Source organism: Primulina tabacum, chromosome 13 (genome assembly GCF_025594145.1).
Source record: "Primulina tabacum isolate GXHZ01 chromosome 13, ASM2559414v2, whole genome shotgun sequence".
Taxonomy (NCBI): domain Eukaryota; kingdom Viridiplantae; phylum Streptophyta; class Magnoliopsida; order Lamiales; family Gesneriaceae; genus Primulina; species Primulina tabacum.
Window position 1 is genome coordinate 26,343,099 of NC_134562.1, and position 21,554 is coordinate 26,364,652.

Consider the following 21,554-nt stretch of genomic DNA (forward strand, 5'->3'; position numbering starts at 1 on the left):
CTCCTTGAAGAAACACGTCTCGCGCATATGCGCGACATCAACCGGCGCATATGCGCGAGACCTACTGGTCTCGGCAGTTTCCTTCTCAGCAGCTCGCGCATATGCGCGCACCTCTTCCGCGCATATGAGCAAGTTACTTCACAACTCTCGGGCACCCTCGCGCACATGCGCGGATCCAGGTCGCGCATATGCGCGAGGTTCTCTGCCTGTCTCGCGCATATGCGCGAGGTGTTCTATCCTCGCACATAAATCAATCTTCTTTTCGGCTATCTCGATCTGATTCGTTCCGTCTATAATCACATCACAATTATCAACAAATCATATCGGATTACAATAATCAAAATCTCGGGCATTATATTTCTCCACCCCTAAGATCTGATTTCGTCCCCAAAATCACAGGCAATCAAATCAGATACAATAAGGAATGGAGAATAGAAGCTAAATAAGAATACTCACATCAGTGAAATAACTCTGGGAACCTTTGTCTCATGTCTGACTTAGTCTCCCAGGTAGCTTCTTCGATGCCATGACGACTCCACTGAACTTTCACAAGCGGAATAGTCTTCGTTCTGAGTTGCTTTTCCTTTCGATCGAGAATCTGAATCGGTTTCTCGAAATTACTCAGTGTCTCGTCCATTTCGGCCTCGTCTGGCTGAATAATATGTGAAGCATCAGACAGATATTTCCGCAATAATGATACATGAAAGACATCATGTATCTCAGATAAAGAAGGCGGTAGGGCTAGTCTATAGGCACGATCTCCTATCTTCTCGAGAATCTCATACGGCCCAATATATCGTGGAGACAGTTTCCCTCTCTTGCAAAATCTGACAACTCCTCGGAAAGGTGAAATCTTCAAGAACACTCGGTCTCCTGCCTCAAATATCAATGGTTTACGTCGAACATTGGATTATTTGGCCTGTCTGTCTTGAGCTGCCTTCATTCTTTTCTGTATCAGCTTCACTTTCTCAGTCATATCTCTGATCATGTCAGGTCCAATCTCAGGAACCTCAGAGATATCATCCCAATACAGAGGGGATCTGTACTTCTTCCCATACAACGCCTCAAAAGGAGTCATCTCAATACTCGTCTGATAGCTATTGTTGTACGAGAACTCACAAAGTGACTGTCCGTCGGTCTGTGGATGATATGTGGTACTCAGATGTAACTTCGTACCTAGAGCCTGCTGTAAACTCTGCCAGAAGTGCGAAGTAAACCGAGGATCACAGGTCTGAAACAATCGACTTCGGCACTCCGTGCAATCTGACCACTTCTCTGACATAGATCTCTGCCATCTGGTCATGTCGATACGTCATCTTGTACGGAATAAAGCATGCTGATTTGGTCAATCTGTCAATCATAACCCAAATCGCATCACAACCTCGGGAGGATCTCGGTAATTTCGTCACAAAATCCATGGAAATGTGATCCCATTTCCATTCAGGAATGGACAAACTCTGTAATAATCCTCCTGGTTTCTTTCTTTCGGCCTTCACCTGCTGGCAATTCAGACATTTTGATACAAACTCAGCAATATCAGCTTTCATCTGTTTCCACGAAACTGTCTTTTCAAATCATTATACATTTTTCTGCCACCAGGATGAATACTGAATCGACTGCTATGCGCTTCTGACAATATCTGTCGTTTCAACTCTGAAATATTCGGCACAACAAGACGATTATTCACAAACAGTACACTATCTCGTACCTGATACTCAGATCGATGCCCTGCTCTGACCAACGATATAGAATTTTGCACATTCTGATCACTTTTCTGAGCCGCTTTAATTTTCAAAATCAGCTCTGGTTCGACTTGAACAGTATATAATTTCAGCGGTCTATAATCTGTCTCAAATACCAATCCAGACAAACAGCAATCTTCTATCAAATTCGAAACACCAATCGTCGATAAGGATAAAGAACATACCTTTCGACTCAGTGCATCTGCTGCTGCATTGGATTTCCCCGGATAGTACTTGATTTCACAATCAAAGTCTTTAAGCAAATCAAGCCATCTTCGCTGTCTCATATTCAACTCTGACTGTGAAAACAGATATTTCAAGCTTTTATGATCAGAATAAATCTCAAACTTCTCACCGTAGAGGTAATGTCGCCATATCTTCAATGCAAAGACGATGGCTGCCAATTCAAGATCATGAATTGGGTAGCGAGTCTCATGCGGCTTCAACCACTACTACAAAAACGCCAAACGACAACGGATAAAATCCGTTGTCGTAGGCCATTTAAAACTGTTGTAACTGAGGGTGTTGTTGAAAGTGTCTTCAACGACAATGGTTTTAAACCGTTGTTTTTTATACCGACGACAACGGTTTTGCAACGTTGTTAAACCGTTGTATTTTCTACCGACGACAACGGTTTTGCAAGGGTTTTAAACCGTTGTCTTTTATACCAACTACAACGGTTTTGCAACGGATTTAAACCGTTGTATTATCTACCAACGACAACAGTTTCGCAACAGTTTTAAACCGTTGTTATCTAGCACTATTGACAATAGTTTTGCAACGGTTTTAATCTGTTGTCATAATATATGAACGACCACAGTTTCGCCACTTTTGAGACCGTTGTTTTTTGTAGCAACGACAACAGTTTTGCAACGCCTAAAAATCGTAGTGTTTTGTTGAATTTACAACAATTTAAAACCGTTGTCTTTATATTTTCTTCAATAGAATTCAAAACTGTTGTCATTAATAATTTTTTTCATTAGGTAAAAATTTTGTATTAAATTTCTTTTAATTTACAATATATATATAATAATAATTAAACCAAAAATAACAATCAAAAACAAAATATTTACCACATTAAATCCGTGACTATGTTTTGTTCAAAATCCATCATCCAAAATATGCCAACGATAAACAAAAATTTTACAAATTTGAATTTAGTATTGCAATTGACCTTGATACATGTTCGTCATCAACATGGCAATGTGGCAGTAGAGTCCCACAATATCAAAATTTTCCAAACAGAAAATACGGATATACTGCAATCTTTTGTCATCATCGGTCTCGATCTCCTCAAACCTCATCAACATTTATGCATCAAAACCTTCCCCTGCCATTTCATCCCTGCCATATAATCCACACATAGAAAGCCCATTAAAAACTCATGTAAGAGATGAGATTGCAAGCAAGACATGCACTGGAAACGCAACTAACACAAATGGTGCATAGAGACGAAAATAAAGTCATAACTAATATATACTGAGGAAAATAGAAATTTCGGCATGACCTCCCCATAAGTAGGACATCCCAAAAATTTCCATCCAATACAAACAACATTTATATACTCGAAAGAAAGTCATAACATCAATTCACAATCAAATAACATTTAAGTTCTAAGGAATCTATATATTGAAGTAAATCATATTTTTCAGGGACTTGATTGAAAGAAATAAAATTCCTAAAACTCTGAGGCATTTGCTCAGTCTTCAGTTCCATTCTTATGATGAGAAAGTAGGCTGGCAAAAATCAAAACACAAATAATATCGCTACGAATCAAGTTTCATTCTCTAAATTTCAGGTCCACTATCAATCAAGATTAATTTTTCCAATGTTTTATATATAGGTCCATGTGCAGTTGGAAATACTATACAATGCATTGGAATATTTGGAACAAATCAACATGAATAGACACAGAAATGGAACACAAAGCACTTATTCATTGTAACACAAAGCACTTTACAAAGCACTTATTCAGTTGGAAATACTATACCATGCATTATCGAAGAAAATAGAAAAATGATTGATTTGGTTCATTGTAACACAAAGCACTTCATCAATACTTTGCATACCTATTCATAAATATAGTCTTGTATGCATTCCGCCCACTCGGATCGCACTTCATCAATCTCTTCCTTGGAATACTCAGTTTTCATGAACTGTGAACAAACACAATGTTAATATTAGTAAAAAAACAATCAATAAAGACATTGAAAAATGAGAAATACACAATTATTTTTGAATATTGAGAATATGTCGAATATTACAATTGAAGATATCGAGTTCTTCTCACTGGTAGCATTTTTTTCAATCATTTCTCTCATAAATCTCATAACATAAAAACCACATTGTTTCGAATCTGGTTGTCGTGGACCCTAATTTTAAAAAAAAATTGTTAGTGATTGATACACAAATTGAAATAAACGTTAATTAATGACAAGTACACATGCATACCTTTACTACTTCCCATATAGCTTGTTTTTTCCCTTTCCTTTCCTTATTTGAATTAAACAATCTTACAATCCTGCATACATCATTAACAGTCAACATATGAGTGTTTTATTCACTGAATTAAATTTGACATAAAAACAAAATATTAACTTACATATCCACCACATATTTCCAGTCATCGTAACGGTTTCGATGACTAAGTGAATCCAACAAATAAACCATCTCCTTGTAAGGATCGATGACAGTGAGAATCCAATGATAACTATGCACAGAACACATAATTAGCGCATACAATTCTATAAAATGTCAAGAAAATAAATTAAATTTGATATTGTAATTTTGACTCACCCAACATTATGTGGCACTAAAACTAGTTGATTTGTTGATGCAACACTTAGTCTTTCGGTCAAAACACTTGCTCTTTCATTCAAGTGTTCGCTTTTACCGTTTCCGTCAAGTTTGGATACATATGGCATGCATGGGATCGTGTGTGGATTGACAAATCTAAACTTGTCAGTCTTGTTGTCTTTTTATATCTTTTTATACAGATGCCTACAATTTCCAACAGAATAATGTGAATATGATAAATTAATTAAGTTTATACAGCTTAAGTGGTCAACAAACAAAAGAAGAAGACTTACCACATGTACACAACTATACAATTGGCAGATATTGGATCCAAACTATAGAAAGGACTGATTTTTCAAGGTGCAGAAGTAGTTCGTAACTCTCGTCAAATAAATCATGATCAAAAAGCAGTGATAAATTTTGTTCATCGGTTAGAGCACGTTTACAATAACAATACAAAAGACGTAAAGATCTTGGCACACTTGAAGACAAACCAATCTTATTTCTGTGGTCTACATTTTTCTTTTTTTGAAGCTTCTAAACATTGCAAATGTACATATGTTAGCTGCAATATTGAATTATTTATGATACTTTAAATTTAAATATAAATTGACATTTACCTCATCTTGAATTACTACGAAGTGTGCCGGCCAAGCTACATGTGTTCCAACAGCATCACCAACAGTATCACATTCGTTTGGAATTGGAAATGGCAAATGTGCTAATTTGTCCACATCATTATCAATGGATACGTGCATGCAAGTAATGGGTGATGGAACACCATGAAATAATTTATCATCCGCATTGACATGGACAATTGTACCGTAGGCAACAATGTTGGTCCTAGATTCCAATGCCAATACAACCGGCTTGCCCTAGAAGACAAATAATCATGTTATAAATTGATACAAATCATAGTCATGGACAATTGCAATAATCAGATACCTGCAGAAACTCAGCATTGCTCAAAGTTTTCACGTCATCATCATGCGAAGTTGCATAGTTGCTTGCACCTTTTTTGATTTTATCGTCACTCATGGGATGCAACTTTACTGAGAAACTACCTTTTTCTTCAATGTCAAAGTTGCTTGCACCCTTTTTGAACATTTCTTCAAGTCTCTGTATGCGTGCATCTTGATCTGATATGCGTGCATTTTGTTCTGCGATTCGTGCATCTTGTTTTGAGATTAATATCTTCGCCTCCATCAACTCCTTTGTTTGATTAAGAAATATATGGTCATCACCAAAAGGACTCTTCCATACTCTACCAATATAAAAGTAGATGCTTGGAGTGATATGACCTCCAACACCTCTCACACGACCAGAATGTTCATATGAATCCAGTGCTTTCGTAAGGATATCATTTTTTCCCTCTTCATATTGCAACGTACCCTCGATTTTTTGTTGCACATAACCATCCTGTCATGCACAAAAGAACAAGATAATTACTAAAAACAGTTATAATGAATAAAAATTATTCATTTTCATGTATTGTTTGCTTACAATCTTTTCTATTGCCGATTTCAACTCATCGCCTTCATATTGACCCTTCTTATTGACCCGTCCTTTCTTCCACATAATTGCTCGATTTATATCATCATCGTCACATAACTCATCTGCCTACAAACAATATGTATGTTATCAACAAATTTAAAAATCACATAGCATGGACTTAGTAAACTTTTCGAATTAACTCAGTTTCTCATACTTACTATTTCGTCGGCGAAACGTGCATATCCTTTGCGAGACATACGATGGGGGTATATGTTTTGCTTTCTTCTCTTCTTTTGTTCATCACGCAATTTCTAGTTAATTGAAAATTGCCCACATATATCATAAGTCAATAGAAATAATTTGTTATGGTCTACTAATTTGAAAATAACAAATTAAGAATCTTACCATGAAGTCATCAGACAAGCGACTGATTACAAATGAACTCCAATCATCTCGTGTAATACCAAACCCAGTAGGTGGTTCTTTCAAATCCTCAGTGTTATCCCGCTTGCTAAGAATGAACTTTTGAGTGAGAAAAGCTTTAAACTGTCGCCACTTGTTATTTGCGGAGTTCAGACATCCCTTCTTCCAACTTTGATCAACATTGTACGTCAGTTGTAGAAGTCATATTAACCCATAACATTAAACATATCATAACCATATGAAAAATAATTAAAATAGTCAAAACATTATAACTTACATTAACCGATTCCCATATTAAATCTTTGACATCATTTGGAACCATTTTCCAAGTCTGATAACTTATCTTTACCTTTTCTCGAACAAGAACTCCAATATAACTTTGCATCTCACCTGCAAATTCTCCAACTGGCTGTCCCAATTTATTGAACCTCACATCCTTTCTGATTCCATGAACCCTTTGCCTAACAAGCCTATCCAAACGTGTACGACCTCTAGATGATTTTGTTGTTTCCGTCTCTGTAGATTCCAAAACTGTTTTGCCCCCACAACTATTGTCATTGGCAGAATATGCAGTATTTTGTTTAGGCTTCTCGTTCTTTGACATCCTGCAAGCATTTACAATTTGTTAGGCAATCAGAAAAATGCATTATGCAATGCATGTCATAAAAAAATTAGTACTCAGTTCTTTATTTTTCTTTCTACATGAAAATGTAATATGCAGAACAGTAAAGGAATGTAACCTATCATGCTGGTTCAAGTCATTTAGGATTGCACTTAATTATTGTCAATCCAATACCCATCACAATCTTCACGAATGCATGGAGGTTCATTTTCATCTATTCCATCAACATCCATTGATATAAACCCTCGTGTAAAACATTGATAGTGGGATACATCATTCTCCAATTCATCACCATTCATGTAGTGAATATACTCTCTTGTGGGACTTGCAAGTACAACATGCCATGCAGAATCTTGAGGATCTTCAATGTAAAACATCTGCTTTGCTTGACTGCCCAAGATAAAAGAGTCAGACCTGAATCCAATTCTCTTCAGGTTTACCAACGTGAAACCAAGATCATCAACTTTAATACCGTTAATATTCTCAACCCAATTACATTTAAACATTGGAATTTGAAACATTTGGTAATCAAGTTCCCATATTTCTTGAATAACTCCATAAAAAATCATGTCTGACACAACTGGATTTTTATCCTTTGCACTAGCAACTTGCATTGTCGTTGCGACTAAGCTTACTCCGGAATTTTGCACAACTCGTACATCATCTCGCTCTTTTGTACGATAAGTGACCCCATCAATCAAATAACTAGAGTACTTTAACACTTGTTTGCTAGGTCCGCGCGCTACCTACTTCAATCTTTCTGAAATTTCACGAGTGGAATTGCCAACTGCACTTGCAACCTATATTTCACAAAGTGCTAAAATTTAACCCTAAGTTTTAAAAAAACTCCATGATATTGATATTTAGACAACTTACAGTATCACGTAACCAGTTAATAAAGGTTCGGTTATGCTCATCTTGTAACCACCTTTTGGACTTTGCTTTATGGGGAAATTTTGCATCCAAAAATGTCATGTGTTCCCTCATGAAATGATTAAGGATAAGTTAACCAATTGAATGTAAAAGAATAGCAAGAAAGTATTACTAAGTCAAAGAAATTACTCGATATAAGGCTCAACGTCAACATCATTTTCCAGTAGATAACGATGTGCTTGATTCAACTCATCATCACTAGTGTAGTGCATTACTGAACCAGACAAAGGCTTAGTGAGTTGTACTCTCCGATGCATTGATGGGATACCAATTGTATCTACACTAGACATGTAGTCCGGGCAAAATTCCACAGCCTCTTCAACAATATAACGTTCGGCTATACACCCTTCAGGCCGATTGAGATTTTGCACATAGCCTTTCAATATCTTCATGAATTTTTCAAATGGATACATATGCCTAAACCAAACCGGTCCACACAATTTTATTTCGCGTACAAGATGAACGGTTAAATGAATCATTATATCAAAAAAATATGGGGGGAAATATTTCTCCAGTAAACACAATATCATCACAATCTCTCTTTGTATCTCATCTAACTTTGAGACATCTATCACTTTATTGTATAACACATTGAAGAACCCACACAACCGAGTTATAGTATCTCTAACATGTTTAGGTAGGACACCACGTATGGCCACTGGAAGCAATTGTTGCATCAAAGTGTGATAGTCGTGTGACTTAAGGCCAACAAGTTTCAAGTCCTCATCGACACGAGGTTTTTAATATTAGATGAGTAACCCGTAGGGACCTTTATTCCAAACAGAGAATTGCAAAATTTTCTTTTCTCAGACTTGCTTAGAGTATAACAGGCTGCTGGCAAATACGTTCTTTTCTCCCCCATCTTTGGTATCAAATCAGTCCTCAAATTCATCTCCATGAGATCTAGTCTTGCTGCAACTCCATCCTTTGTTTTTCCTGGAATGTCAAGTAACGTACCGATGAGACTTTCACAAACATTTTTTTCAATATGCATCACATCAAGAACATGTCGAACATGTAGATGTTTCCAATACTCAAGTTCAAAGAATATAGATTTCTTTTTTCAACATGATTTCTCATCACCTACCCTCATAATGAAGCTTCCCACTCATTTTTCCCAGACGATAATTAATTCTTTCAACTCTTTCTAAAACTTCATGCCCAGTTAATGGTTTTGGTGCGAGTTTAAACTCTTGGTTCCCATTAAATGCTTTCTTTTGCCTTCGATATGGATGGCTTGTAGGAAAGAAACCTTCTATGGCCTGTATACACAATTTTTCTACTATGCTTCAACCTCGTCGAATATGTTTCTTCACCACATATTGGACATGCATGATATCCTTTCACAATACAACCTGACATGTTCCCATATGCAGAAAAATCATTGATCGTCCATAGTAACACAGCTCTAAGCGAGAACATTTCTTTTCGATATGCATCATATGTATCAACACCATTGTCCCATAAAAATTTTAATTCGTCAATTAGAGGTGCTAAGTAGACATCAATATCATTTCCCGGTTGTTTGGGACCAGAAATCAACAAAGTGAGCATCATAAATTTTTTCTTCATACACAAACTTGGAGGAAGTTTGTAAGTGATCATCACAATTGGCCAACAACTATATGCAGAACTCATCGAACTATGTGGATTCATGACGTCTGCTGATATGGCCAATCTTAGATTTCTTGGCTCGGAAGCAAAATTTGGCCAGTTGTGATCCACTACTTTCCAAGAGGGTGCATCAGCCGGATGACGCAAGTATCCATCACGAATTCTTTTATCAGCATGCCAAGTTAATTTCTTAGATATCACCTTCTGCTGAAACCATCTTTGAAATCTGGGAATAGGTGGGAAGTACCAAAGGGCCTTTGCAGGAACTCTTCCATTTATCGTAGAATTTTTACCCAACTTCCACCTTGACATCCCGCAAATAGGGCAACTGGTAAAATCCTCATACTCCTTCCGGTATAAGATACAATCATTAGGACAAGCATGAATTTTCACATAATCCATCCCTAAAGCACATAAGCTTTTCTTTGCATCATACAAAGATAAAGGCAATTCATTGTCATTTGGAAGCATTTTCCCAAACAAACCAAGTAAATCAGTGAAACTTTTATCACTCCAACTATATTTTGCCTTCAAGTTATATAATTTCACAAGTGCAGATAACTTTGTAAATTTAACACATCCAGGATATAAAGGTTTCTCGGCATCTTCAAGTAGCTTATGGAATTGGTTTGGATTTTTAGCATAACTATCATATGCACCATGTACCATACTTATAGGTTCCTCGGTAAAATATTTGCGTTCATCTTGCCCTACTCGATCACTATCATTCATTGAGTTCCCGAACTTAGATCTTTTGCCATGCCAAATCCATGTATGATATGTTAAATCTATACCATTACAACACAAATGAGACCTTATAGTGTCAATATCTTTCGTCTTTAGATTACCACATTTTGCACATGGGCAAGGCATTGCATTCGGATTGTTAGCGTTTCGCGATGCAAACTGCAAGAAATACTCCACCCCAACCTCATATTCATGTGACAACCTGTTCTTTGACATCCAATCTTTGTCCATTATACGTACCACTAACCACCCATCAATGAGTCAAATCCTTCAAAACAATTGTACAAACACTATTAAGTTGGTGTTCAAAAGAGTTGTAAACAACAAAATTAGACATCAATGTTGTTATGAATCTATCAACAATGCTCGTGTTACATAGCTTCATTCGTTGTATTTTTGTGGCGATGGCTTTATCAAAAATGACATTAATTTATTTCGTAAATATGCAGAAACATACCTGCAAGAAACCGCCGCCGCAGCTTTTTTACCGACTGTAAACTTGAAAGTAAGCAAATTTCCTACCCCACTGTCACCTTCAATTTTGTGCACATAAAGAATGAAAAATTCATATCAGGCCCATCACGTGACACAACTACACTTGAAAAACAACCATAACAAAGGAATTACCGCTCAAATCCGCATCAAAGAAGCTTGCTCAGACTAGCTAAAGTACAAGCTTGAAGGATTTATATTCAATGAGAATAACTCAAACTTGTTCTTAACCCAAAATTCATATAATCAGCTTGTATGAGCTCAATTCAGCCCAATAAAATAAAGCAATTAAAACTTGAGCTCGACAAGAAATATAACATTCTCGACTCATTATTTGTATGCGTCTGAAACTACAATATTGAAATCACAAAAAACCACGAAAAAGGCATCGACCTTTGCGAATGTACTCTTCCCAGATCCATTCTTTCCCATCACAGCATGAACCTTTCATATCCAACAACCAAATTAGGAGTCAAAGAAACTGAAAAACTATGTGCTTACAACTAGAATTAGAGTAAAACATTTATTTGTCTCAATATTTACTTTTGTTCAATAGAAGATATATATATAGTTTTAGTTTCCCTCTCAACCATCATTATTAATTCGTCTCACTAAAAATATACATGCTTTATCGAAAAAAGAAAATATCAACAAAAAAAAGTGGAACACAAATTAAATTCATAAAGCCGATTTGAATGCAACAAAAATGTCAATGTCTTTCCGCATAATATCCATAAAACGGTATATAATATTGTGATCTTCAAGATTACACAGCAGAATTGTGAAAAGATAAATTACATTTCGTTATCAAACTATCATCTTGCCCACTTAACATCTATACCCGTCCAACTTAGCCCCCACTTAACTGTTTATCATAATTGCATCAAATTGGGTGGAAAAAATACATATGCAGCAAAATGGAATAAACCATATCGACATCATTTTGTATACCACACAAGGGGGGAAAAACTTAAATTAGGTACCTCGCCTTCGTGAACCGTAAGATTAACGCCTTTAAGAATTGGCTGCTTGGACTCCGCGATTACGGCGGAGAGATTTTTGACAACAAGCAGGAGTTTCGAAGCGCCACCGCCGACGGAGGTGGAAGAGGGCAGGGTCTCAAAAGACCGTGTTCGCTTTTATGCTTTGTGAAAGGGAAAGGTAAAGCAATGGGTAGCCCTCTCGATCAGACTGTGTTCGCTTTCTTTGCTGCGTGTTGCAATGGGTAGCTCTCTCGATCAGATAAAAGATAATGGTGTCTTCTTGGCGAACCAAGGTCGCGAATTTGATGGCTAGATCGCACGGTGGTCGGCCGTTTTTCCTTGGCGTTGAGAAGCGGCGGCGTCGGCTTGGGATTTTGGGGGGAAGAGGGCGACGTAGCGCGGGAATGGGTTTGGGTTTTCTTTCTTTTTCTTCTCCCTTTTATTGCAAGTGTATATAACACTACAAATTTTTTTAAAAAAAATTCTACCACAACGGTTTTTGTAAACCCGTTGTCGTTAACCATATAATACCCTAAGAAAAGACAACGTTTTAAAAAACTGTTGTCGTAGCTCTAATAAAACCAACTGAAAGACAACGGTTTTTAAAAACCGTTGTTGTAGCGCAAAAAAAAACAAGCTAATAGACAACGGTTTTTAAAAACCGTTGTCGTAGCCCAAAAAACAAGCTAATAGACAACGGTTATTAAAAACCGTTGTCGTAGCCCAAAAAAACACGCTAATAGACAACGGTTTTTAAAAACCGTTGTCGTTAGCCCAAAAAAACAAGCTAATAGACAACGGTTTTTAAAAACCGTTGTCGTAGCCCAAAAAAAACAAGTTAATAGACAACGGTTATTAAAAACCGTTGTCGTAGCCCAAAAAAAACACGCTAATAGACAACGGTTTTTAAAAACCGTTGTCGTAGACATATCAATGACAACAGTTTTTAAAAAGCTGTTGTCTATGAGCGAGTTTTTTGAGCCTACGACAACGGTTTCTCTTGAAACCGTTGTTAAAAGACAAAGCACAATGGTTTTTATAAAAAACTGTTGTCTTTGATGTGTTGTTGAATTAAGATTTTCTTGTAGTGAACTGTCTCGAGGCATAATCGATAACATGTCCTCGCTGCATCAGAATACATCCCAACCCTCTGTGAGAAGCATCGCAATAGACAATAAAGTCACCAGTACCTGATGGAATAGTCAAGATCGGTGCACTGGTCAATCTCTTCTTCAACTCAAGAAAACTGGACTCACAGTCTTCAGACCATATAAATGGAGCATTCTTCTGAGTCAACTGCGTAATAGGTTTAGCAATACTAGAGAAGTCTTTAATAAATCGACGATAATATCCTGCCAAACCCATAAAGCTGCGTATCTCTGGTACAGAAGCCGGTCTCGGCCAACTGATCACAGCCTCAACCTTGCTAGGATCAACAGAAATCCCATCTCCAGATATAATGTGACCCAAAAATACAACCTGTCTCAACCAGAATTCACATTTTGACAGTTTGGCATATAATTTCTCAGCCCTCAGAATTTTCAACACAGTTCTCAAATGCTCGGCATGATCAATCATATTCTTCGAATAAATCAAAATATCATCAATGAATATAATAACGAAATCATCAAGAGATCTGTGGAATATACGGTTCATCAGACCCATAAATACAGCTGGAGCATTCGTCAACCCAAACGGCATGACAATAAACTCATAATGTCCATACCTGGTTCGGAACGCTGTCTTCGAGATATCAGAATCCCTGACTCTAAGCTGATGATATCCAGATCTCAGATCGATCTTGGAATATACAGAAGAACCCTGCAACTGATCAAATAAATCATCAATACGAGGCAAAGGGTATTTGTTCTTTACCGTAGCCTTGTTCAGTTGCCGGTAATAAATACAAAGTCTCATAGAACCGTCTTTCTTCCTCACAAACAGTACTGGAGCACCCCAAGGCGAAACACTCGGTCTGATGTATCCCTTGGTAAGTAAATCTTCCAACTGCTCTTTCAATTCTTTCAACTCAATCGGTGCCATTCTGTACGGAGCCATCGAAATCGGAACTGTACCTGGCATCAACTCAATACTGAAGTCTATCTCTCGAATCGGAGGCAAACCCGGAATTTCATCTGGAAAGACATCAGCAAACACGCAAACCACTGGCAAATCAGCAAATGATGGACTCGATTTCAGTAAATCAACTGAATAGACAACGAATTCCTCTGCTCCTTTCTGTAACAATCAAGTCATAGACAATACGGATATCAAAGGAATTCTAGATCGAGAACCCTTACTGTAGAATTTCCACTCATCAGCCATAGCCGGTCTGAATCTCACAATCTTGTGGAAACAATCAACAGTAGCTCTGTACTTGGTCAGCATATCGATACCGATAATACAGTCAAAATCAGACAACCCAAGCACAATACAGTCTAACTCAATCTCATGCCCGTCATACTGTAGCATACAATGTTTCACAGAATTCACTAAAATCAAACCTGTCCCCAAAGGAGAAGAGACAGACACTACAGCAGATAACGACTCAACAGGCAATGCATGACTCAATGCAAATCTCTCAGAAATAAATGTATGTGAAGCACCAGTATCAATCAATACATAAGCAGAGTAACCACATAAAGAACAGTTACCTGCAACAACATCATCTGGTGCTTCCTGGGCCTGCTCCTCTGTCAAAGCAAATACTATGGCCTGCTGTCTCGGAGGCTGGCTCACTGTTTGGCTTCCTCCTGGCCTCGACTGTGACTGAGGAGTCGTCGGTGGTGGCTGAAAGGAATGAACAGCTGATGATCGTCCACCTGTCTGAGCCACTGATCCAGATGACTCCGCTCCCTGGGATCTCTGGGAACCTCTCTGTGGACACACCCTAGCAAAGTGTCCCGACTATCTGCAGATGTGGCAACTACCAAATACTCCTTGGCATTGCTCTGTGGGATGTCTCCCTCCGCAAGTCTTGCAATAGACCCCGGTATAGCTCTGGCTCTGTCGGGAACTCCCAGAGCTAGAAGAACTGCTTTCTGACTTCTTGAACTGCTTTCCTCGAGCCTTCAAGAAATCTTTCTTTCCACCACTGCTTCTGCCACCCTCGAATCTGGGAGGAGGTTGCTGTGGTCTCGGTGCTGGACGAACATACGAAGCTCCTTTCTGTCTCATCAGACCAGCTTCAGCTCATTTGGCTCTATTCAGGGCGTCAGCAAAGTTATTCGGTCGCCTGGTGTTCACCAATATAAAGATCTCGGGGTTCAAACCATTGATGAACTGATCAGCAATAGCTTCCTCATTCTCGGCCACATGTGGAGCAAATCGCAATAAGGTAGAGAACTTGGTCACATATTCCTCAATGTTCAACTGACCCTGCCTCAGATTGGCAAACTCTGCCCCCTTGTCTTTCCTGTACGACACTGGGAAAAATCTCTGATAGAATTCAGCTTTAAAAACATTTCAGGTAATAGTCATACCTCGATGCTCCAATGCTCACTTTGTCGTAATCCACCAGTTCTTTGCAACATCATGCAACTGGTGCCCAATCAGTCGAACTCGTCGCTCATCTGTATAATCCAACGAATCAAACAGCATTTCAATGTCATCTAACCAGCTCTCACAATCAACAAAAGTCTCTGTTCCTTTCAGGGTTGGCGGTTTAAATGACTGAAACCTTTTCAACCGTGTTTTCATCGGTGTTGTTGTCACATCCATCGGATTTGCAGATGTACTACCCTGTTCAGGTACTCTTCGAGGAGGCATATCTGATTACCAAAAGGGTTAGTAACCAAATACAACAAACATGTTTCAGTCCTCCTCTGATCATCTTACTGCTGATCAAGAATCGGTTCTGATTCGTTCTCAATAACACATGTTTACAATAAAATCAGATAACAAGTAAACATGCATTTCAAATCAGTAAGGCATGCTAGCAATCAAAAGCAAGGAAAGAAAACTCATTCTACCCCGCTCACTAGCTCCTATCTCAGTCTAAGGTACCTACTGCTCTGATACCAGCTGCTGTGGGGACCCGAACCCAATCCATCTTCTTAATCATTATTATGATCATTTAATTAATCTGGGTCTAATTTTTTTTTAAAAATACAAATGCGGAAACGTAAAGTAATCAATCTGATATAAATATCAACATAAAGTACAAATCATGTACAACATATGTTTATCGCAACTAGAGTTCAGCCACTACATCAAGTACTGAAAATCAATCTACTCTAAGTCCGGATCTCCACGCTAATCTTGAATCTCTCATTCTCTTCGTGACCCTGATCCTGTCCCACCTGTTGTCATGCACACATACAAACAAGACAACAGCCGGATAACTCCGGTGAGAAATACATCCCAGTATAAACCATGTAAACATGCAGTAATATAAAAACATATATAAAAGCATGAAACACATATCCATATCATGTATCAAATCAGAAGACATGTATCGATATAAAGCTGTAAATAAGACTCTGGACTCGTCATCTCAGACTCGACTCATCTCTAATCTAGGGATCCCGGTTCTGGATATTGTATCGTGTATCGAATTTCAGCGATATGAATTAATCAACTCCTAAGCGACATCGATATAAATCAAAAATCCAGTGTCTTGGCGAATCAGCCGAAGACTTGGCACATCAGCCAATGACTAGGCACATCAGCCCACAACTCAATACATGCTCTACTATAAATCAATAGACTAAGCATACTAATCTCAAGAATTGCAAATATCAATGCAATAATCATTCGGTATGTGATTTTGGGAAACTCAAGTTAAATCTAACTCGAGTTGTGCAATCCCGAATCAACATTGATTTATACCTTTCTTTCTTTCAATCTGACTCTGTCGAAGTCTCGAATTCAATGCCTGTCAATACTCAATCTGGCAATGACAATATCGAGGGTATCGTATCAATATACAACTCAGATCAATACTGGATATAATCAGAACTGAATCAAATTCTGTTTCAACAGCATAACTGTACAATCTCAATATACCCAGCGATACAATATCAATCAGATATCAATTCCACAACTCATGATCACTCACAGTACAAATCTGATATCAATCTCAATCAAATCAACTCTGAAAATCATAACAATTTCATACGGTATATATTCTTCAATGCGGTTTCGATTATACGATTTCTACTATGTCAAGAACACCATATATCAATCATGTCTGATTCCTTCAATATCATATTTTCAAAACATAATAAAACGTAATAAAACTTACGTCCAGTTGAAGCCTGCGTCGATAGAAACACAGTACTGAAGTCGGATTGAAATTCTGACGGGCGGATCTTGCACCACTTCAATTTTAAGAAATGAAAAGGTGTAAGGATTTTTCACAAGTTCTCAGAAGCCTTTCCTTCGACCGTTTTCTCTGTTATTTCTTGTTTTCAGCTGAATGAATGGAGTTATATATATATATATCATGCATGTATAGGAAACGTGGCTAACTCATTGAAGCAACACGTCTCGCGCATAAGCGCGACCTCAACCGGCGCATATGCGCGAGACCTACTGGTCTCGGCAATTTCCATCTCGGCAGCTCGCGCATATGCGCGAGGTACTTCAAAACTCTCGGGTACCCTCGCGCACATGCGCGGATCCAGGTCGCGCATATGCGCGAGGTTCTCTGCCTGCCTCGCGCATATGCGCCCTGTCCGGTCGCGCATATGCGCGAGGTGTTCTATCCTCGCACATAAATCGATCTTCTTTTCGGCTATCCCGATCTGATCCGTTCCATCAATAATCACATCACAATTATCAACAAATCATATCGATTTACAGTAATCAAAATCTCGGGCATTACAAGTCAACTCATATAAACCAATCACATGCATTTGTTCAACCAAAAATGATATACGAGGTATGTACAAAAGAAATTTTAAGCATCTCAATTAACTCGAAGCTCAAAGGGCTACAATTGACAGTAAACAAAGAACATAGGCCCAAAGATATTGTGAAAAATTGCCTAGATCATTTCTATGTTTACAAAAGTGTCAATCAATGTCATGCAAGAATTATCAAGAATCAGATCTCCATCGTCTATTTAGCATCACAGGCATGCAACTTGTCTCTAAGCAACGATAGTATCAACAAACACGACAGTTCAAAATAATTGTGACTCCTAAGTTATCATGAACACATATATACTTCAGGACCGCCATTCAATTTTCATCATCGGCCACACATTTTACTTATCCATGACTCTTCCTAACAAATCTAGCATGCAAAAAATAAATAAAAACTAAAGAAAAAAAATCAATTTAAATAATAATAATAATAATAATTCTAACGTGCAAGCAAATTCACCCCCTCCCAAACTTAAAGTATGCATTGTCCTTAATGTATATAAATAAAGAACACGACAACACATACCTCACGCACGAGTGTCAGAACTCAGGGCTCGAGTCATCGTTCGCAGCATCTTCAGCATCATCGTCCACGGGCTGCGGCGGTAGATCTGGTGGTGGGTAAAATTAACAATTAAGGGAGTAAAATAAAATAAAATAATAAAAACAAAACGAATGCTAAAAAAAATTGTGGGTTGCCTCCCACACAGCGCTTAGTTTAACGTCCTTAGCTCGACTGTCACTACACTGCTCAAGGTGAGTCGTATGATTTCTTGGATGCCTTTATTGCCACCAGTTGACCTTCAGCTTCCATGGTCAACTTTCCTCGTTTCACGTCAATAATGGCTCCAACAGCAGCCAATAATGGTCGTCCTAGAATGACGTGAACGTTCTAACTGTTCTCCATGTCAAGTACCACGAACTCTGCTAAAACCTTCAATTTTTCGATCCGAAGTTCAACATCTTCCACAATACCCAACGGTGTCCTGATCGATTTATCTGCCATCTGTAAGCTTAGTCCTGTGGGCCTCATCCTGCTCAGTCCAAGTTTCTCGTAGAGAGAACTTGGCATTATATTTATGCTCGCTCCTGAGTCACAGATAGCTTTTTCCACTAAATGACCGCCTATTTCACATGGCATGATAAATTCACCGGGATCTAGCAACTTCTGAGGGAGATTTCCTTGCCTTCCCTTATCATCTCCTCCAGTAAATGCCACCTCTTCCTGCTCTGCAGACTGAATGTTAGAGTGTAGGTTCTTGAGATCTTTAAGACCTTTTTTCTTTTGAAATTCAGCTTGTAAAGGGAAGTAAAGAAATATCAATGCATTGATTTAAATCATACCTCTCATATTTCTTACCTCGGGCTCTTTTGGTTGGAGTTGGCTTTTCATCCCGAACAGGTGTGGGTTCAACCTCCTTCTCTTCTCTGCCTACGACACCAAACTCTTCATTCTGTATAAAAATGGCATTCACTTCTCTCAGATTTGGATCTGCAGTCTTTTGGAGTGCGCCTGACGGTTGAGACGTGAGTTGCTTTGTTATCTGCCCCACTTGCGATTCAAGGATTTTCAAGGTTGCACCAATACTCGCCATGTGGATCTCTAGGTTGTCAAGCCTAAACTCAGTCCTAGCCATCCTCTTACCAGATTCAAAAATGAATGTCCTGACCAAGTCCTCAAATGATGGCTTCCTTTCCCCATTTGATGTATTGAACCCCGGTGGAGGATTCAACACATTCTTATTATTTGCGTATGAAAAATTCTCATGATTTCTCAATCCCGGATGATAAGTATTAGGGGAAGAGTTACCTCGACCAAAGTTCTTGTTGTTGACGTATTGGACTTATTCAGGAAAATGTGATTCTTCAACAACAACCGGTGGTCCCTCAGTGTTTGATGTACCCACTTTATTCATAGTCGCTATCTGTGTAGTCAATGCTGATACTTGCGTAGTGAGTGATGTGATAGGATCCACAGCATACAGTACAGCAGTCCTCTGTACTCTTGACCTCTCAGACATCCATTGGTAGCTGTTAATAGTCATCTGCTCAAGCAAGTCGTAGGCTTGAGCAGGAGATTTGGCAGAGATCGTGCCACCTGCCGCTGCATCCACTGTTGTCCGTGTCTGACCATTCAACCCGTTATAGAAAAGCTCAATCTGTACCCAGTCTTCAAAACCATGATTCGGGCACCTCCGCAACAACTCTTTATACCTTTCCCAAGCTTCATACAACTGCTCGAAGTCGGTCTGTCTAAAAGTGCTGATCTCAATCTTCAATTGTGCACACTTCGCAGGGGGAAAATATTTAGAAAGGAACTTCGTCGCCAGCTCCTGCCATGTCGTGATGCTTCCCAAGGGAAGCGATTGTAGCCATCCTCTTGCTTGGTCCCTAAGAGAAAAAGAAAACAAGCGCAATCGAATTATATCATCCAAAACACCATTTATTTTTACATTGTCAGTGATTTCAAGGAATGTTCTGAGATGTAGATGAGGATATGCAGTAGTGGTTCCAGAAAACTGGTTTTGTTGAACCATATTGATAAGAGCGGGTTTCAACTCGAAATTATTGGCATTGATGGTCCCTCTCGCAATACAAGAGTAGTGATTGTTGATCAATCAAACTTCGATTCAATTATTCCTTGAAATCACTGACAATAAATTGTATCAATCAAGCGAAGAACAATCACAAATACGTGTTTTATTCCCCCTTTCCCAAGTGACGAATAAATTCAATCAAACTTCGATTCAATTATTCCTAATAAAAATCTAAGTTTAATTGATAAATGCAAACAATGTTCTTACCTAAGCGTCGCTAAAGTTATACGCCTTCCGAACGATATAAGCATTCAACGATGTGTCTCTAATAATCTATAATCCTAGTCCCTCTCCCGAGTTGTAGAATTAATCAGACAACACACAATTTATGGCCAGTAAATTGCAGTGAAATAAATGTAGAAAACACAATTAAACAAAAACGGAATTCAATCATCAAAATATCAACGTCAAATCATCGTATAGACAAAGCTACGTCAACCTCTAGAATGGAAATTTAGTTCATCACGGAATCCAAGCGAAGACAAGACATATTCATAGTTTTAAACATCACTACACAATAAAATAAAGAAGCGAAGGAAAAGATAACAAATACGAAGTGTCGTCTTTGTCCCCAGATCCGTCGTTTTTCGTATTTGTGATTGTTCTTCGCTTCCCGAATCTTCGTCTCGTGTGTTCTTTCGGTTTCTCGCGTCTTTTCTTTTCCAAGGTGGCAGTTCGTGCGTCTTCTATTCGCCCACGGCGGCTCCCCCTTTTCTAACCTAAGAATCGCGCAATTTATAACTTTCTGGATAGCGGCGCGTGCGGTTGCGCATGATCTCGCGTGGTTGCGCGTGCGCTTCTGCTCATCTGCATGTGTCTGCGCGCGCGCGGTTGCGGTGAAGTGGCACGGCTACGCGCGTGCCTCTGGTCTTCATTCTGTATCTATGCGCGAGCGGCTGCGTGTGAAGTGGCGCGACCGCGCGTGCCCCTCTGTCGATCATCTTGCATGTCTGCGCGCGCGGTTGTGTGTGAAGCTCTGTCCGATGGAGTGCTCGCTGTGCAACTTATTGGTCTGCTTTTGTGCACCGCTCTATTTTCTTGGTCCAATTGGCTTCGTTTCCACTATTTTCTCCATTCCTGAAATGACAACAAAAACAAACCAAAAATGCAAAATTCTGTTCGAAACAAGCATAATTCAAAACGGATTCTAATACAAATTAAATACAAATCTTGCACTTATCAATATGCAATGCATGTATGTCGTGGATGTATCATGTCAAATGTCCATCCACTGAGCACAT

General features: G+C 38.7%; 4 protein-coding genes across 5 annotated transcripts; all 4 read right to left on the minus strand.

Moving 5' to 3' along the window:
- Positions 1–2,820: 2,820 nt before the first annotated feature.
- On the minus strand, positions 2,821–4,701 carry LOC142523408 (uncharacterized). Of its 2 annotated transcripts, XM_075627191.1 has the most exons (6): positions 4,539–4,701; positions 4,345–4,452; positions 4,194–4,263; positions 4,007–4,114; positions 3,812–3,898; positions 2,822–3,086 (listed from the first exon to the last, which is right to left on the minus strand). In XM_075627191.1, the coding sequence occupies exons 1-5, from the start codon at positions 4,664–4,666 to the stop codon at positions 3,812–3,814; spliced, it is 501 nt and encodes a 166-aa protein (XP_075483306.1). In that variant the 5' UTR covers positions 4,667–4,701; the 3' UTR covers positions 2,822–3,086. The 2 variants fall into 2 exon arrangements, with proteins under 2 accessions (XP_075483307.1, XP_075483306.1); XM_075627192.1 differs by lacking the exon at positions 4,007–4,114 and having other exon boundaries at positions 2,821–3,086.
- A 143-nt stretch (positions 4,702–4,844) lies between these two features.
- Positions 4,845–12,277, minus strand: LOC142521947 (uncharacterized). The gene is made up of 9 exons (XM_075625119.1): positions 11,847–12,277; positions 11,257–11,307; positions 10,829–10,904; positions 6,438–7,060; positions 6,251–6,343; positions 6,042–6,158; positions 5,484–5,957; positions 5,159–5,413; positions 4,845–5,075 (listed from the first exon to the last, which is right to left on the minus strand). Exons 4-9 carry the CDS (start codon positions 6,438–6,440, stop codon positions 4,845–4,847), a joined length of 1,173 nt encoding a protein of 390 aa, XP_075481234.1. The 5' UTR covers positions 6,441–7,060; positions 10,829–10,904; positions 11,257–11,307; positions 11,847–12,277.
- On the minus strand, positions 9,214–10,602 carry LOC142521948 (uncharacterized). The gene has a single exon (XM_075625120.1). The coding sequence runs from the start codon at positions 10,600–10,602 to the stop codon at positions 9,214–9,216; it is 1,389 nt and encodes a 462-aa protein (XP_075481235.1).
- A 5,979-nt stretch (positions 12,278–18,256) lies between the features above and the next one.
- LOC142521949 (uncharacterized) lies at positions 18,257–19,353 on the minus strand. Its single transcript, XM_075625121.1, has 3 exons — positions 19,077–19,353; positions 18,614–19,012; positions 18,257–18,327 (listed from the first exon to the last, which is right to left on the minus strand). The coding sequence occupies exons 1-3, from the start codon at positions 19,351–19,353 to the stop codon at positions 18,257–18,259; spliced, it is 747 nt and encodes a 248-aa protein (XP_075481236.1).
- Positions 19,354–21,554: the final 2,201 nt, after the last annotated feature.